This window comes from Silene latifolia, chromosome 10, assembly GCF_048544455.1.
Source record: "Silene latifolia isolate original U9 population chromosome 10, ASM4854445v1, whole genome shotgun sequence".
In the NCBI taxonomy this organism is placed as follows: domain Eukaryota; kingdom Viridiplantae; phylum Streptophyta; class Magnoliopsida; order Caryophyllales; family Caryophyllaceae; genus Silene; species Silene latifolia.
Genome location: NC_133535.1, coordinates 52,888,561 through 52,906,354, shown reverse-complemented (window position 1 = coordinate 52,906,354; position 17,794 = coordinate 52,888,561). Strand labels below are relative to the sequence as shown.

The window sequence follows — 17,794 nt, the reverse complement described above, 5'->3', positions numbered from 1 at the left end:
AAGGTGGATAACAACTCTCATCATTTGCATACGTTTTGTTGACTCTGGTTCAAATTTCTCTATACAGAGATTTGCAACAAATTTGCAAGGAAAATTAACCTTATAATATAAATCTCAAAAGAACCATGTTTGATTATAAAATTTTTAAATGTTTTTATATATGCCCGTGCAACTTTGCATGAGTTTTAAGCTAGTATTTAGACTAAGATTATATCCATTGTTTCCCATGACACATTCACACACACACACAGTAACATTAATAACCTCTGCCCGCTGTCAGCTAATATGATCGACCAAGATAATTTCTTTACTTATTCATAATGACTTTTTACTTTTATTTTACGTGAGCAAGGCGCATTTTTTTTCTTTTTTCTTTTCTTTTCTTTTCTTTCTCTTTTTTTTTTACATTTTTCTATTTTTCTCTCTGGAATATACTTCAGTTTTTCCATTTTATTCTTTACATTTACTAGTTGCATAAATGTTAAGACAGTACAAAAAAGTAGGACATTTAATCTTTTTATATCTTGGATTACCAAAATACTCTTATGTTTACAACTTTAGTATCACAATCACCAAAGAGGAGTATAATACGGGTAGTTTGGTCAGTTATTTGATTAAAGAAGGCAACGTAAACAATCAAATGGAACGAACCAAAACGAAATACGTAAAGAATTCAATGGAAAGGTGAAAGTATGATTCTGTTAAAAAAATTGATAAGAAATGTAAATATTTTAAGATCATATAATATTTTGTATATTCCAATTCTCCCTACTACTAAAAGAATAAAAGCTCTTTAAAATTTTCCCGCTCAAGTGAAATGCTCTATGATTGATCCTCACTTCCCACAATATATAATAACTATATAATTTTAATTTACTACCATAAATAGGAGATACTGTAATACCCGCTTTATTAGGGGCCCGTTGACCAACCTTTGACCTCGTGAGATCCGTAGTGGGAGATGGTTGGGGAGTTATATTGAATTGTAGACTAAATACTCGATCTAGTTAGGGTCACTCGGCCGATGTGGTTCCTATAAGTATGATGTGGTTGGGAAAACGGTTAGTTTCCAACTTATGAACACCGACCTTGACTTGACCTTGGACGAGATAGCGGAACTTTTGGGATTGGAAAAAGGCAAGGAGGGGTAATTGGAGGATGTGGGAACGGACAGTGGGGCTACCTGTTTCCTTCCTTTGTTAACGAGCCGACCCATATCTAGTGTGAGTCATATGCTCATTAATGATGTGCAGCATGTGTCCCTTCGTATATTTCTGAGGATGATTACGTGTCTCTTTTACTCCAGAGTTACCTCATTCCTGATCACATTCTCCAGGATATGCCTGGGCCAGTGTTGATTCACCGCCGTAAGAGAGTGACTTAACCTCCACGAGAGACTCGGGGAGCTAGGGAAACTAGAGAGGTCGGGATCAAGGTACCCTTTATTCCCTAGTACCAGTTCCAATACCCGGCTTACCCGACTCCCTGGCCCTAGGATGCAGGTGAGTGAGCTCACGGAGAGGTTGTCGAACGCCTTGATTTTGAGGAACATGCATGAGATAGTGTACCTCCAAAACGTGGGAACTACTTGTACTCGACGGTATGGTGGAGAGGAGTAGGGGATAATAGCGGAGTCTTCCATAGATATGGAGTAGGTAGGGTTACGTGGGGAGCCCCGACGAGCTATGACTTCGAATGCCTCGCAGGTCCTTGCGGTGTAAACTATGGGAGCCAGCTTGACTCGGAGGGTCCATGGTTTGATAATGTTGTTGCAGCTAGAGAGGATGGTGGAGCAAGGACGTCTGGCGTGGGGGTCAAGGACCAGATGGATGAGGATGTGGGTACGGAGCCATGAGCTTTATACCTCATAGTAGTGATTCTTTTTTTTGTTTGGTTGTTGAACTTCTCTCGGACTTGATTTAGTTGTTTAGCTTGCAAACTTTTTTTTATTTCTGTGTTATAAGCCGGCCATAAGGCCAAGATTTTATTTTCTAATGAGTGTCGTAGACTATGTTATAGTTGAGACACGAATTTCGTGGTTATTCGATAGCTTGGTATTGAATTATGCAGGTTGCTCGGAATTTCATTTTGGTAAAATGTTAAAAATTGCATTCTACTATATGAGTACTCGGTCAGGTACAAGGGTCACTCAGCAGAGTACAAGGGTCACTCGACCGAGTACACAGTACTCAACCGAGTGTCAGATGTTACTCGACCGAGTACCCAGGGATGATATATATGATTGTGTTCATGATCTCATTATTCGTGTATGTGATATTTTGACCAGGTTAATTCTTCATGTTGGACAATGTGTATGTTATGTTGATGTTGGCGTTACGGTTGTGATGGCTTAATGATGTGATTAGAAATTGTGCCGGAAGTAGAATCTGAAGTAGTATGAATATATATGTGGTGGTGACGTGAGAACTATTTTACACGTTTCGATTTGTTACCTACCATTTGTATACATGCACTAATTATAGTTTAGATCGATTCATGTTAGTATCTTATTATGTGTGATTCAACATGCTCTCCTTTTCTTCAGTCTGTTTTGGGAGTGAAATTCAGGGACGAAGTTCTTTTTAAGGGGGTTAGATAATATCGCGGAAAAACATTATTATTAATTTCGTTCTAAGTTTGGTAACTGCAACGAGTTTTGCTAATTGTTTTAGTTGAAGAAGGTAATGGTGATATGTAGCATGTAATGTTCATGTAATGTTTGGCGACATAATGTGTCGTATTCGTATGTAGCATGTGATGTTTGGTGACATAGTCGTATTGGTGTTCATATGATGGTTATGAATTTGTTACGATGTTGACAGTGTGGGGGTTGGAATCGTGGTATGGACGGAATAAGCATGGGCATAATGTATAAAGATTTATGCGGTTTTATGATTCATATCTAGTATCACGTGCCTCTCGGATTTATTCCTTTTACCTTTTGTCAAGCATGTGGGGGCGAACTTTGGGGTCGAAATTCTTTTGAGGAGGGGAAGACTGTAATACCCGCTTCATTAGGGACCCGTTGACCGACCTTTGACCTCGTGAGATCCTTAGTGGGAGAAGGTGGGGGAGTTATATTGCATTGGAGACTGAATACTCGACTTAGTAAGGGTCACTCAATCGAGTGTCTGTGGCACTCGACCGAGTGTAGAGTACTCGGCCGAGTATGCTTCTTACTCGACTAAGTGCTTGTGGCAGCGCGATATAATGTTACGCGGCGACTGCGACTTAAAATTTTTCGTAAATCATTTCTACCATTTCCTAAACCTAATACTCTCGCTCTCTCTTTATTCCTTCATCTCTCTCTACCCTTGTGATCCTCACCATGAACCTCATTCAGGGAAGGATGTAACTTGGCGCGGGATGTTTTGAGTCAGACCTTTCTCATCGCCGGAGTCTAGATGTCCTTGTGGTAAGTTTGTGAATACTCTTTAATCGATTAATTCGATTCTATTAGTGTAATAATAGGGCATAATCAATGTTGTAGAAGATGATGTTAATACTTGCTAAGCATTAATGTGATTGTTGCTATTACTATGGAGTTCGCGAAAGGTAGGGTTTCCCTACTCAGTACTGTTTACGATTGTTTACCTTGTTATGGTTGTTGTGATTATAGTATTGCTATTTTAATTGTGATTATGGGAGTTGTTGGTTTGGTTATGGTGACCTATGTTGGGAGATGGTTTCACGCCCTTGTTTCGCCTCTTGTGACTCCCGTTACAAGGGGGATGTGCACATTAATGAGGTTGGGTTCGCTCGTTGCAATGAGCGGGAATTTGATGTCCACGCTGCGGTTTGGCATCGGCAGGGGTAGGTTACCTGTTACGATGGGAACTCGGCTACTCGTTGCGATGAGGGCCATTGGTTACTATGGAGTTGGGAGTTAGTGGAGGTTGGTATTGCCGTGTATACTTATAATGTCTATTGCGCTATTATTTCAAATTGCATTGTATTTGGTTAGTGACCTTATGTGGTGTTTGTTAGTTATATTCTTTTTTGTCTGTGCATGCGGTGATCCATTTGATATTGCCGGCAAATGGTGAGCAGTGAGACTTTCAGGTGTTTTATGTTTGTCGTTGGCTGATGAGCTATTTTGGAGGGATCGCGCGACATAGTCTTTAAAGGTTGTTGATACATGTAGTTTTCCACCAGTTGTACTTTTGTTTGAGAAGACGAGTTGTATAGCTTTTATCTCCGATGTAAGTTTTAACGAGTTAATAAAATATTTCTTTAGGGTCTTTGTGATATGTACTACTTCGGGCAACCAAGATGGTAACGTTCTTATTTATTCGAGATGGTCTTGTTAAGGCTCCTTCGTAAATATGGGTGTAACAGATACTACTACTCATTTTAAATTTGTAAACACACATTAATGAGATTTTTTGGTTTTGTTATACATGTGGCCGGGATTGCATTAATAATTGGTATGAGACAAAATATTCTACAATGTTTTTTTCGTAATTCTATTTTTCTGTCTTTTGATATAAAAGTACTACAAGTTGACTATCTCTTTTTGCAAATTCTCTAATTTTATTATTCAATTAGGTCATTAGTTGAGGTCATTCTTTTGGTAAATGTAATTGTATAATAATATACCCCCTCTTATTCTACATAACCTTCCCTCTTTCCTTTTTCATCTATTCATAATACCTTCCCTCTTTCCTTATTTAGTAAAGTTTTATACTTATTTTAATGACCTTACCTCACAACAATACCCCACAATACCCATACTTTATCTTATTTTAATCACCTTACCCCACAACAATACTTATTTTAATCATCTCACCCCACAATAATACCCCACAATACCTTCTCTCTTTCCAATTATCTCACCCCACCACAATACTTTAACTTATTTAATTCAAACACCCTTAATTTCCGTGCCACCAATGAATAGGGAAGGTTATCGGGAATAGGAGGGAGTATTATTTTTAATAGTGAAGTAATTTATATAATTAGATTCGGTTAAAACGCCAATGTTATTTGGTGTGTAAACTATCAAATATTCTCTCTTATTATACCGCTTAAGCATGTTAGAAGATATAATATTTAACGTCTTTCTACATTATCATCTAAAAAGTCGCGCATTTGCGCGGGATCTACACTAATCATAACAATATGTTAGTTCAGGAAAAATTCGTTTATCTTAATACTATGCTGGATTCAAGGATCCTTTCACAAAAACAGTATCAGGACGTCGATATATCACAGGGTGTATAAGAGTGTGATATGTAATCAATTCATTGTCTTTCTTATTTGTTTACCCATCTCCTTCATAAATTACCTGATATAACCGGTAAAAAAATTAGCTAAGTCTGATTTGGGGAGGGAGTTGAATATGAGAGATTAAATTGGGTTATATTAAAGTTTGGAGTAATATAAAAAAGATATACTCATCTCCTTCCTAAATTACCTGTTATAACCGGTAAAAAAAATTTGCTAAGTCTGATTTGGGAAGGGAGTAGGATAAGAGGGATTAAATTGGGTTATATTAAATTTTGGAATAATACTAGGTTTGATGCTCGGCTACGCCCAGGGTACCTTTATTTACCATTTAAATTTTATTTTTTATGAAATATGATTCGCTAAATTTGGTTAACACATACATTTACAATTTATATCTTGAAAGTTTGATGAGATGTAAAATTAATCAACAAATTATAAGACACATTCACTAGTCCCGATGTTAATGTTATTACTTTCACTACATCCCCTGTTAATATTATTACGTTTACTACTTCTTCGGTTAATGTTGTTTCTTTAACTACTCCTGCTATTTTTACGGTTAACCCGTTAGTTTTGTCAAACTCATATATTTAAATAAATTAATATTTTCCTAAAATCGAATTGTTATTTAATTTATCATACTCTCTCCGGTTTTTCTACTGTTACTTTCATTATATGTGTTGTGGCTACTATTATTTTCACTTATCCCGTCATCATTGTTTTTTCTTTAACTACTCCTGCATTTATTATTATTAATTTCACCCGTTGCTGCTAGTATGACTTTCACTACTTCCGCCGCTATTATGGTTGCTTTTACTTACTCACATGGGTGTTACTATCATATTAGTTTATTATCTATTCGTTGTATTAGAGTTATGTATTTAAATAAATCTGAAATATTAGATTAAAATATTATTTAAGAGCAATCATTATTAGTTACTAATTAAATATAGTGCGTGATACATTTTGTTGGACTCATGGACTCAAATATATAGGTGGACTCACCGGATCTTGCCTCATATATATATATATATATATATATATATATATATATATATATATATTAGAGGCGGGATCTCGTGAGTTTGGTTCTTATGGTGAGTTTGTGCTTTAAAATCTAAACCATTAAATAAGAAAAATTGAAGGGCTGAGATTTAATTGCATAAAACAATTGAGAATTTAAGATTAAAACAATCTCACGCAGATGAAACAACCAAAATAAATCACCACCTCTCACTCTCTCACAAATGGCGACAACGTCATCTCCACCTAACTCTGCCGCCGAACACCTTACTGTCTCCTCCGTTTTCTCTCTTCAACTTCTCCAACCTCCGACATCTACGCGCATACCATCACCTTATCTCTCTCTTGGATGATGTCGTCCCGATTCTTCTTCTGTAAGTCACCTGACTCGGTGTTTGATCACGTGTTGAACTCGGTCATGGAATCGAAGCTTCATAACTTAGGGTTTATCGATGGTTTTAATACTGTATCTATTGGTCTTGTTGAAGATTCGGTGTTTCCGATTCATGTGGTTGTTTCGTTGCTTGATGGTTTCCAATTAGTAGTTAGGGTTTCGTGATTTAGCCCCTAATGTTGAACAATGTCTGATCTTTATCGTTTGTTCAAATTTTTCCAAAGTTTCATTTTTAAACCACAGTATGGTCTTTGTCTTTCAGAACTGCGCCTGATTTTGATCATAGAAACATAAACTTGTTTCCAAGTGTGAACTTTGCATTGTTGACTTTATGATGCTCTTCCGATCGGAGTATTTTGATTTCCATGGTGGTTATGATCTGATCTAAGTTCTTAGTTTAGCTTACCTCTTTGTGAGATGTCGTGTAATTGTGAGAATGGCAAGTTGTGTTCGTCTATTACAAAGTGAGCTCTTTTATGACTGTCAAGTTCCGTAGATGAGGTTATTTCATATACTTCATGTTCTCTCCTAGCAAACTGACTCCGAGTTTCTAAAAAGCAATATCGTTTGTCTAGGAAGAAATTTAGGTGAATGGTCTTCCATGTTTTCAATTATAGATCTTTTTGATCAGGTTACTTTTTTATCTTTATACTTTTTCGGAAAGGGTCAATGAAATGTTCAGATCCTTGACTTTTCACACGTTTATCACCCTCTTGATCAATTGAGCAGATCTTTTATGAGCCTTTGGAACTTGTATCACTTTGTTCAGAATTTATGACAATACCTTTTTGCAATAGGTGGTTAGCAACGAAATAACATCACAATAACACCAGAATAACAATACCACTAGAATAATAGCACAATAACACGTGGTAAAAAAAGAGTTAAAAAATCAAAGTAGTAAAAAAAAATCAAAATGACACTGGAATAACATCACAATAACACCAGAATAACAATAACACTAGAATAACAGCACAATAACACATGGTAAAAAAAATCAATGTAGTAAAAAAAATTAAAGTGACACCTGTATAACATCACAATAACACCAGAATAACAACACAATAACATGTGGTAAAAAAATCAAAGTAGTAAAAAAAAATCAAAGTGAGACCGGAATAACATCACAATAGCACCAGAATAACAATAACACCAAAATAACAGCACAAAAACATGTGGTAAAAAAAGGGTAAAAAAATTAAAGTAGTAAAAAAATCTAAGTGACACCAGAATAACAGCACAATAACACCAGAATAACAATAATAGCAGAATAACAGCACAATAACATGTGGTAAAAAAAGAGAAAAAAATCAATGTCGTAAAAAAAATCAAAGTAAAAAAAAGCACAATAACAGCATAATAACAGGAGGTAAAAAAAGAGTAAAAAAAATTAAAGTAAAAAAAATCTAGTACAAAAAGAAAAAGAAAAAAAGGTAACATAATTAGAAAATTAGAGAAAAATATAAGAGAAAAGAAAAATCAAAGTCGTACTAAAAAGCACAATAACAGCATAATAACACGAGGTAAAAAAAAGGAGATAAAAAAATCAAAGTAAAAAAAAAAAGAGTAACACTATAAAAAAGAGAAAATAAGTAAATGACAATGGTTTTATATGACGGGTAACATTAGATCTTGGTCATTCATCTATAATATAATCTAGTGGCTAAGATTTTAAAGCACAAACTCAGCATAAGAAACAAAACTTACAAGAACCTAACACACACTCACTCTCTCTCTCTCTCTCTCTCTCTCTCTCTCTCTATATATATATATATATATATATATATATATATATATATATATATATATATATATATATATATATATATATATATATATTGGTAAAAAAGGCACCAATAGTTTAGATTATTGCTATGAAATATTCCTATATAATAAAATTAGTGATCTTTCGTTTTTAAAATATTTTTATAACTTAATTTTAAATAATAATAAATTTCATCAATTTAACTTCAATTGTAACTGCATATAACTTTCAATTAATGAATTCATCAACTAGAAGAAAAAAATGCTACAGGTACCTAGTATAAAAGATGCATAAATAATCATATGTTAGATATGCCGCATGAACATTAGATTACCTCAATTGATTAGTATGTGCCAATTTGTGCATTTCCAAACCACTCAACCCGTCATCGTCATAACACAATCTTTCACTAGTATCCACATTATTGAAGTCCCGCTTTTTATAGGCGACAACAAACACTTGAGCTACTCGAGTGAATGGGCTACCCACAGGTCTCTCCTTCCTATAAGTACGGCTTCCGATGAGAAATACCAGCAACGCCAACCCTGCACTGGCGGTCGGTATACTAAACCCTATAGTCCAACTAATATTATCCTCGACATAGGTAACAATTACAACGGCGGTCATTCCACCAATAGCAATCCCAAGGAACCACCAGTTAAAAAAGGAGCTCTTGGTCTTTTTTTGCTCGGGTGTGTCCTCGTCAAATTGATCTGCCGCAAAAGTTTGAACGCATGGTTTGTGGCCACCTTCTCCGATGGCTGTTATATATAACCCCGCGTAAAAGAGTGGCATCATTATATCGTGTGGTATTTGTGAAGATGTTGATATTGTAATTAGAGTCAAGCCCTGTTAGTTTATTTGTTCCATAATCAAAACGTCAAAGTTAATCTATGTGCATCAACCTTTCGAATTTATTACAAAAAACGCGTTAAATTTTTAAAGCATTTTAACATACAATGGGACCGGGGACAAACTAGGCTATTAAGATAAAATTTTGTTAATTTGTCATTATAAAATTCTAATTTATAATGAAATTGAGCCAAAAACTCAAACTTACTTAGGCCCTGTTCTTTTGGACTTAAAGTCACTTAATTTAAGTTCACTTCAGATCATATAAGTTCGATTCGATTCGAGATCGATCCTACAAGTTCGATTCGATTCAGATCGATCCTATAAGTTCGATTCGATTCGAGATCTTATAAGTTCAGTTCAGTTCAGATTCTATAAGTTCAATTCAGATCCTATAAGTTCAGTTCAGTTCAGTTCAGATCCTATAAATTCACTTTAGAAAAGTTATATACAGAGTATTATTTTTAAAACCGACGCAAAATATATACATTATTATTTTTAAAACAAAATTATCACTCTTCTTATTATTTTTTATCGTAATGTAACCGTAGTATAATGTATGAACAAACTAATATATATATATATATATATATATATATATATATATATATATATATATATATATATATATATATATATATATATATATATATATATATATAAAGCGGAAAAATGTTATTATCTTACCTTGTGTTTTAGATTATATTTTCTTATCAGTGTTCTTTCTTGGCTGCCCACTAATTTCTTGTAAAATTTTTGTTTACAACAACAACAACAACAACAACAAAATAATAATAATAATAATAATAATAATAATAATAATAATAATAATAATAATAATAATAATAATAATAATAATAATAATAATAATAATAATAATAATAATAATAATAATAATAATAATAATAATAATAATAATAATAATAATAATAATAATAATAATAATAATAATAATAATAATAATAATAATAATAATAATAATAATATTTAAGTTAAATTAATTTAAGTTAATTTAAATTCGGATCGTGTAAGTTCAGTTCAGATCCTGTAAGTTGATTCGATTCAAATCCTATAAGTTGATTCGATTCGAGATCCTATAAGCTCGATTCGATTCGGATCCTATAAGTTCGATTCGAGATCTAATAAGTTGATTCGATTCGAGATCTTATAAGTTCGATTGATCAGATCCTATAAGTTGATTCGAGATCCTATAAGTTGATTCGATTGATTGAGATCCTATAAGTTGATTCGATTCAGATCGATTCGTTTTGATCCAAAAGAACAGGGCCTTAGCTCTGCATCATCTTAAATGAAAAAAAAACACCCACTGATCTTATATAATAGTATACGATGTAAAAAGAAAAGGAAGCAAATCATTTTTTTTTTCGGGAAAACGTGGGTCTTATTATATTAAATCCAACTCCGCCAAACAAAGGACGGAGGGCGGAAAATCAATTACATGAACCAGTTCCTCACCCTCAACCGAACAAAGCCTAGCGGTCAAGTGTGCAACTGTATTGCCCCCACGCTTTACGTGAACAACTCCTCGACAATCAAGAGAATTTGTTAACTTACATACATCCTTAATGCATAAATCAAACATACTTCTATCTATACCATCTTTCTTCACAGCACGGACCCCATTGAGGGCATCCGTTATGGAAGCAAATCATTTATCTCCTAAAGAAAACCCAAGTTTCCTATATAATTCACGTAATTTTCAATGCATGTTTTTTTATCCCAAAAAAACCGAGTACCCTCATTATTAACTCATTATAAAATAAAAATTTTCAAAATTGAAATTGATAACATTTTCTTTCCTTACAGCTTTAATTTATGAAATGTTCAATGGTTTACCTATAAGTTTTTATGAAAGAAATTCGGACTTCGATTTTCAAACCTATAAGTTTTACCTTGACTTTGTATTATACTACTATGTTTCACCCCTTTTGTTTTTCACTTTTTCTTTGCTATATTTTTGCATTTTGATGTGTGCGTTCACCTATAGACGGTTCTAAAGAATAACTAATGTCAGTCGACCCCAAATCATTTTAGGATCAAGGCTCTGATGTTGTTGTTGTTATTATTGTTGTTGTTCAATGGTTAGCCATATTAAGTATTAGAAATAATATGTGTCAGAAGTACAATTGTTGAAGATATAGATTATAAAAGATAATACAATTGGTCTCCCTTGTGACGGGTCACCATTTATGACGGATATTTTGTGAGTTAAAATGGTAACAAAATGGGTTAGTGGAGAAAGGGGACCACATGAATAGTGTTGCAGAGAGAGAGAAAGTGGATACTTTGTGAGGTAAAATGGTATCCGTCACTTCAGAGTGACAGATATGTCATGTCTACAATGAGAATTTGTGAAGATAATATTACTTCAAAATATGCTTCTAGGTAGAGGTAAAAAATTTTCTTCATCCTGTAATGAAACGGGCTCGGATTTGTTTCACACTACGCCTCAAAATTCTCCACTACGGCTAGACCTGTCAAATGGGTCACCTAGTCGGGCATCGGGGCAGGGGTCAGATTAATTCAAGTTTTCAAGAATTTGTGCTGGGTATGCTTGTTTCGAATTCGAGATATTTTTGGGTGTGTTGTTATCAAGTTAACTAAGAACAATAATTAGTCTGCGATATTAAATATTCGGTTCAACTTTAATCGAGTGGGGTCAATTCGGGTTGTGGGTCAAATTCAAGTGCATTGTTCAGGTGCACGTTAGGCATGTGTCAGGGTATTCGATCTTGGTGATTAAGGTCAGGTCAATTTTCTCAGGTACAGCTTGTGCCGTGGACCATGGTGATTATTTAGCAAAACAGGGGTTTTATGTATGATGACTTGATGAGGACCTGAGAGGCAACAATTTTTTTAATGCTTGAAAAATGTATTTTGAGATTCGCCTTAAACTACTTTATAGGAATTGGAAAATCATGTGAAGTAGCTAAATGAAGGTTTGTTTGGTTGCCCAATTTATGGGAAGTAGAACTTCCTATGGAACTTCAATTCCTACATAATGTAGTAAGTCACTTACCTAGCCCCCCCTAGGTAAGTGGGAGTTCCCACATGAATTCAAGTTCCCACATCCAACCAAACAAGATTTCTACAATTCACATGATTTTCAACTTCACATGAATTTAATCTTCCCGGTACTTGTATCTTCCCATGGTGAACCAAACGACTCCTAAATAGGTTTACATAGTAACGAATTTTTTTTTCTCAAGTATAAAGATTAAGTCGCTCTTAAAAAGCGAGTTTCCCATAAACTAGTCTTCCATCAATACAATATCATTAATAATCTAATATTACCGAAATTCAAAAATAAATACAAAACCGCTACATAAGGTAGCAACTTTGTTGAAACAACATCGAGTAACTGTGCCTTAGACATGTCATTTGTTTACTTATTTCATTTTTGGGCTCTTCACTTAATTATTTAGCTTTTAATTTAGGAATGTTTTCTCTTAAGTAATTTGATCATTCACATTATTACGATATACTTGTTATCCAACACTGGTAACTCTAAATAGTCATCTTCTTTTTCATTTGTCTTTGTTGTAGAAACAAAGATAAAAAAATGACCATGATGATGGGAGAATTAAATATATCGCGTGTTTTAAAAAATCCTGAAAGTGAAATCGGCCCAAAAATTAAAAATAAGAATAGTTTCACATAAAAAAACCATTGCACGAGCTTGCTAGAAATCAAATCGACGACGTAAACCATTGAAGTTAGACCTTGCAAAACTGTTTTGACCTGAATGACCCGACTCGAATAACCCGGCGCAAAAGCAAGTGAGGATCTAAGCTTGACCTATAACCCAAATAGACCCGATTAATATGACTCACGTGAATGTTTATTTTTACATAAGTACATTATTCCTAAATAAAATGAAAATAGCTCACCTGAATATGACCCAAATTCAAAATGACCAGACCCAAATTCTTGCAAACCTGAAAATAACCCGACCCAAACAAAACTGATCCAAACCCGACTTCGTTAACACCCTTACTAGGTCAAATTGAAGTATCACACATTCACTCCTTAGCCGGTATACCAAGTCAATTTTAACTCTTGTCCATGATACTCCTTTTTAGAGGTGGCAATTATTGACATGACCCGAAAATACGACATGAACCCGACACGAAGTTAGCGGGTTAGGGTTAAGTCGTTCGAACCCATTTATGTAATTGGGTTGACACGGACACGACACGAAACATAAATGGGTCGGGTTAGGGTTGAGCTCTTTTAACACGAACCCGACACGAATAACCCGTTTATTTAAAAGTGTTACAATAAATTTCGGTTGAATCAATAACCCAACCAAACAACATAAAAATAAGCATTTTCATTCATCATTTTTGGGATAATAGTGTAATACTCCGTATTTTAATAAATAGTTAATAATTAATATCTATAAGTGAATAAATAATAAATAATATGTTGTTGTCGTAAAAGAAAAGAAGCAAAATAAAATAAAATAAAACGAATAAGACGGACCGGGGTGGACCGTGAGCTAACACGGTTTGGACCGTGTGTGGGGGTGACGGGTTGGAGGAGTTTGAGGGAAGGTAGTATTTGGTTTGGGTAGTATTGATGTGACCATTATTTGAGCACATTTAGTCCCCGAATTAGCCTTGTTCCTATGCTTTTTAATGCATAATTGGATCATTTACTATCTCTAGTCCTTTGTTTTGCATATTCTTTGAGGTTTTGTTTCCTTGGTAGGAGAGGAGTGCAAACCTTGCATTTTCATGGCAAAATGGAGCTAAACTGATCAAATCTAATGACCAAGCATCAAAGAGAAGACAAAACTAGAAGGCCTTTGTACATATTATAGTAGATGGGCAATGATGAAGAAATCCTTGGATCCCCGACTAAATCCCGGATGATTATTGGAAGAAGAAAAGAAGGAAAGGGAGCTGTGACCCAATCCGCCCATCCAACCAAGAAGACGCCCGTCCAAGATGAGGGGAATCCGAGCGTCTTTGCAGAAGGGACGCTCGTCCAGCAACGCCACAATCCGCTCGTCCTGCCCAACAATCCGCCCGTCCAGCCACTAGGAAATCCGCCCGTCCCGACACCTTGGACGCTCGGATTCCCTTACAGTCCCATACGTCCTTTCTTCATGCTCCATGAAAGATGCGCATATTTATGAAAGACCGGCAAAAAGGATACCGGCATCTCTTTTGAGAGGAGCGATTCCTCAAGGATTTAATCGTCATTTAAGCCCTTAGTAAACCTTAATTTGTGTACCTAATCCCCACTATAAATACCCCATTAGTCTAATTAGATAATCATGTTCTTCTTATCAATCTCTAGTGTAGTTTATATCATTCTAATCTCTTCTTAATCTTGTAATCAACTTTTAATCAAGTCTTAATACAAATCTCATTTCCTTAATTTCTCTTTTGTTCATCTTTTATTTTGGGTAATTGAAGATTATTTGGGTTATTATTGGGAGATTGACAACCTTCCAATCAATCATCAAGTACTTATATTATTCTTTGCTTTATTTTGGAATCATTAGTAGGTATAATCCTCTTAATCCCTTTTTAATTATTGTTAATTATCTTCATTTATTCATCATGTTTTGCTTTGTTAATGTGATTGACAACCTTATTAACATGCTAAATTTGATAATGAGTGAGTAGTTTCTTTAACTAGGGTTAATGGGTAATTAGGGGAAACCAACATGGGGGATGATTCATGCTTAATTTAATATGTTTTCATAGTTTATTTGCTTGCTTGTTGTGATCTCAACTTATGCACATGTTATGTTTGATGAAATGCGAGCCTATGAATCCTTGCATTTTTTACCCATCACTTACCTTTTCAATGAGACTTGTAAGACATAAACCAACTCGAGTCTCATTAGACCATGCATATAGTTGAGTAGGAGGGATTAAGTCGACTTGTAGGTGTTGTACAATCTAATCTATTCGGCTCCGGGACCCAAAGCTTCCTAGGATTGTAAGATATAAACCAACTCGATCCATCACAACAATAATTGATTGCTTATAATTTGAGAATATGTTTGTATGATCAATTCCCATGAATTCCCTATGACCCCATGACACCCTAGTGCTTTTAATCAATAGTTTACATCCCTTTTTAATCATCTTGCTTGTTTACTTTTATTGCTAATTAGTTTTAGTGATCTTCTCATCTCAACCCCAAATCGTGACACCCTTAGACACCGCTACTTGCAATCAAAAATCCTACATCAATACCCGTCCCTTGGGATCCGACCTTTACTTGCCTATTTACTAATAGTAGAGTTGTTTGTGAAGTTATAAATATTGTTTTGGTCTAGGTGCTCCTAACGACAAGTAACCGAAAAGTAAAAGCTCCGAGTGAGAAATTCCGACCAAGTATTCAAGGTTTATTTCTAAGTTCTGGCAAGAGTTGCAAGAGTGTATGGGCACGACCTTGAAAATGAGCACTGTATTTCATCCAACTATAGATGAACAGACTGAGAGGACTATTCAGACTTTAGAGGATATGTTAAGAGCTTGTGTCTTGGAGTTTGGAGGTTCATGGGAAGAGAGGTTAGATTTGATAGAATTTTATTATAATAATAGTTACCATGCTAGTATTGGCATGACACCTTTTGAAGATTTGTATGGAAGGAAGTGTAAGAGTCCAGTTTGTTGGGATGACGTCACTGATGCCGTGACATTAGGACCTGAGTTGATTCAGTAAATGGTTGAGCAAGTACATGTAATTAGACAGAAGATGAGAGCTGCACAAGATCGGCAGAAGCGTTATGCAGACTTGAAAAGGAGTGAGATTGAGTTTGTTGTAAGAGACAAAGTGTTTTTGAAAGTATCACCAATGAAGGGTGTGATGCGGTTTTGTAAGAGAGGAAAACTGAGTCAGAAGTACATTGGACCTTATGAGATTTTAGACAGAATTGGTGAAGTGGCATATTGTCTTACATTACCACCAGCTTTGGCAAAAGTGCATAATGTTTTTCATGTTTCACAGTTGAGGAAGTATGTGAGTGATCCTACTCATGTGTTAGCAGCTGAGACAGTTGAGATAGATGAGAATTTGTCTTATGAGGAAGTAGCTAAGGAGATTTTGGACAGAAAAGTGAGAAAGACTAGAAATAGTGAGATTTCCTTGGTGAAAGTTTTATGGTCTAATCATAAAGTAGAGGAAGATACTTGGGAAGTTGAAGCTGAGATGAGGGAGAAGTATCCTCATTTGTTTGCGTAAGGTATGTTAGTTACGAGGACGTAAACTTTTTCTTTCGGGGGTAGAATATCACACCGTGTTGGTTTTGCGTTGATTTTGATCATTTATGATAATAATATAGAAAAGCTTGTGTATCGTTTATTGTTGTGGTTGTTTGGTTCGAGTAATGTGGTGTGGTGAACTTCGGGACGAAGTTCTTTTTAAGGAGGGAAGACTGTAATACTCCGTATTTTAATTAAAATTAAGAATTAATATCTATAAGTGAATAAATAACAAAAAAATAAGTTGTTGTAAAATAAAAGAAGCAAAATAAAATAAAATTACACGAATAAGACGGATCGGGTTGGACCGTGTGTGGGGGTGATGGGTTGGAGGAGTTTGAGGGAAGGTAGTATTTGGTTTGGGTGTTACCTAAGCTCTAAGATATTTTCCTTATTTTATTATTAAAAGGACTTTCCTAGAACCTTCCTACTTCTCCTACCAATTTATATAAATACCAACCCTATACCTCACAATCATAATTATTCTTCTTCATAAACTCAAATACAATTGTGAGGAGAGCTTTTGTGAGACAACCTTAAGACGGAGTTTTCACCTTGCAATAATTAATTGTGGTAAGTTATCTAATCACCTAATATCAATTATTTATGTTTGACCTTGACCATACCCTTGACTGGTTACCATGGCCGTGTGGGAGCCGTTGACCATGGCCTGTGAGGGAGCGTTGACCGACGGGTTTGACCACCGTCGGATCAACCGGTTATGGGGATGTGTTTGTGTCGTTTTGCGGGATTGTTTTGGGTTATTTACATCTTAAATTCATTAATAATATTAGTTTATAATTATACATAAATTAATTGATTGTTTAGGTGGTGAATTTGTGGAGGAAGCTTTTTGATTGTTTGATTGCTTGAGGAGATTTGCTAAAATGTAGGTTAACTACTCAACTATACTATATTGGTAAATGGTGAATTGTTGAAAGATAGATTATTGTTGTAATTGTTGTCCTGAGCATATCATCGTAATTGTTGTCTTGAGCTGTTTTTCAGATGGTATTCCGGCTATTTTTTACCAACAATGTTGGCACCTCGTGAAGAAAGATTGCACAAAAGCTATCCTTTCCATCTTAAATTCCGTGATTGTCTTGCGGGAAATGAATAGAACCTTCATTACATTAGTTCCTAAATGTGATAGCCCTGAAGAAGTGAAGGACTACCGACCTATTAGTCTTTGTAATGTTTTTATGAGGATTGTGACAAAATGCATTACAAATTGGATGCAGAAAGTTATGGGTTATCTTGTTGGGGATTATCAAAATGCAT

At 34.9% G+C, this 17,794-nt stretch overlaps 1 protein-coding gene across 1 annotated transcript in view; it reads right to left on the bottom strand.

Moving 5' to 3' along the window:
• Nucleotides 1-17,794, bottom strand: part of LOC141605632 (protein NRT1/ PTR FAMILY 5.4-like) — a 56,952-nt gene that overhangs the window by 13,130 nt on the left and 26,028 nt on the right. The window contains exon 3 of the mRNA XM_074424494.1: nt 8,746-9,260. Within this exon, the coding sequence (XP_074280595.1) occupies nt 8,746-9,260 (515 nt within the window). The remainder of the gene's footprint in view (nt 1-8,745; nt 9,261-17,794) is intronic.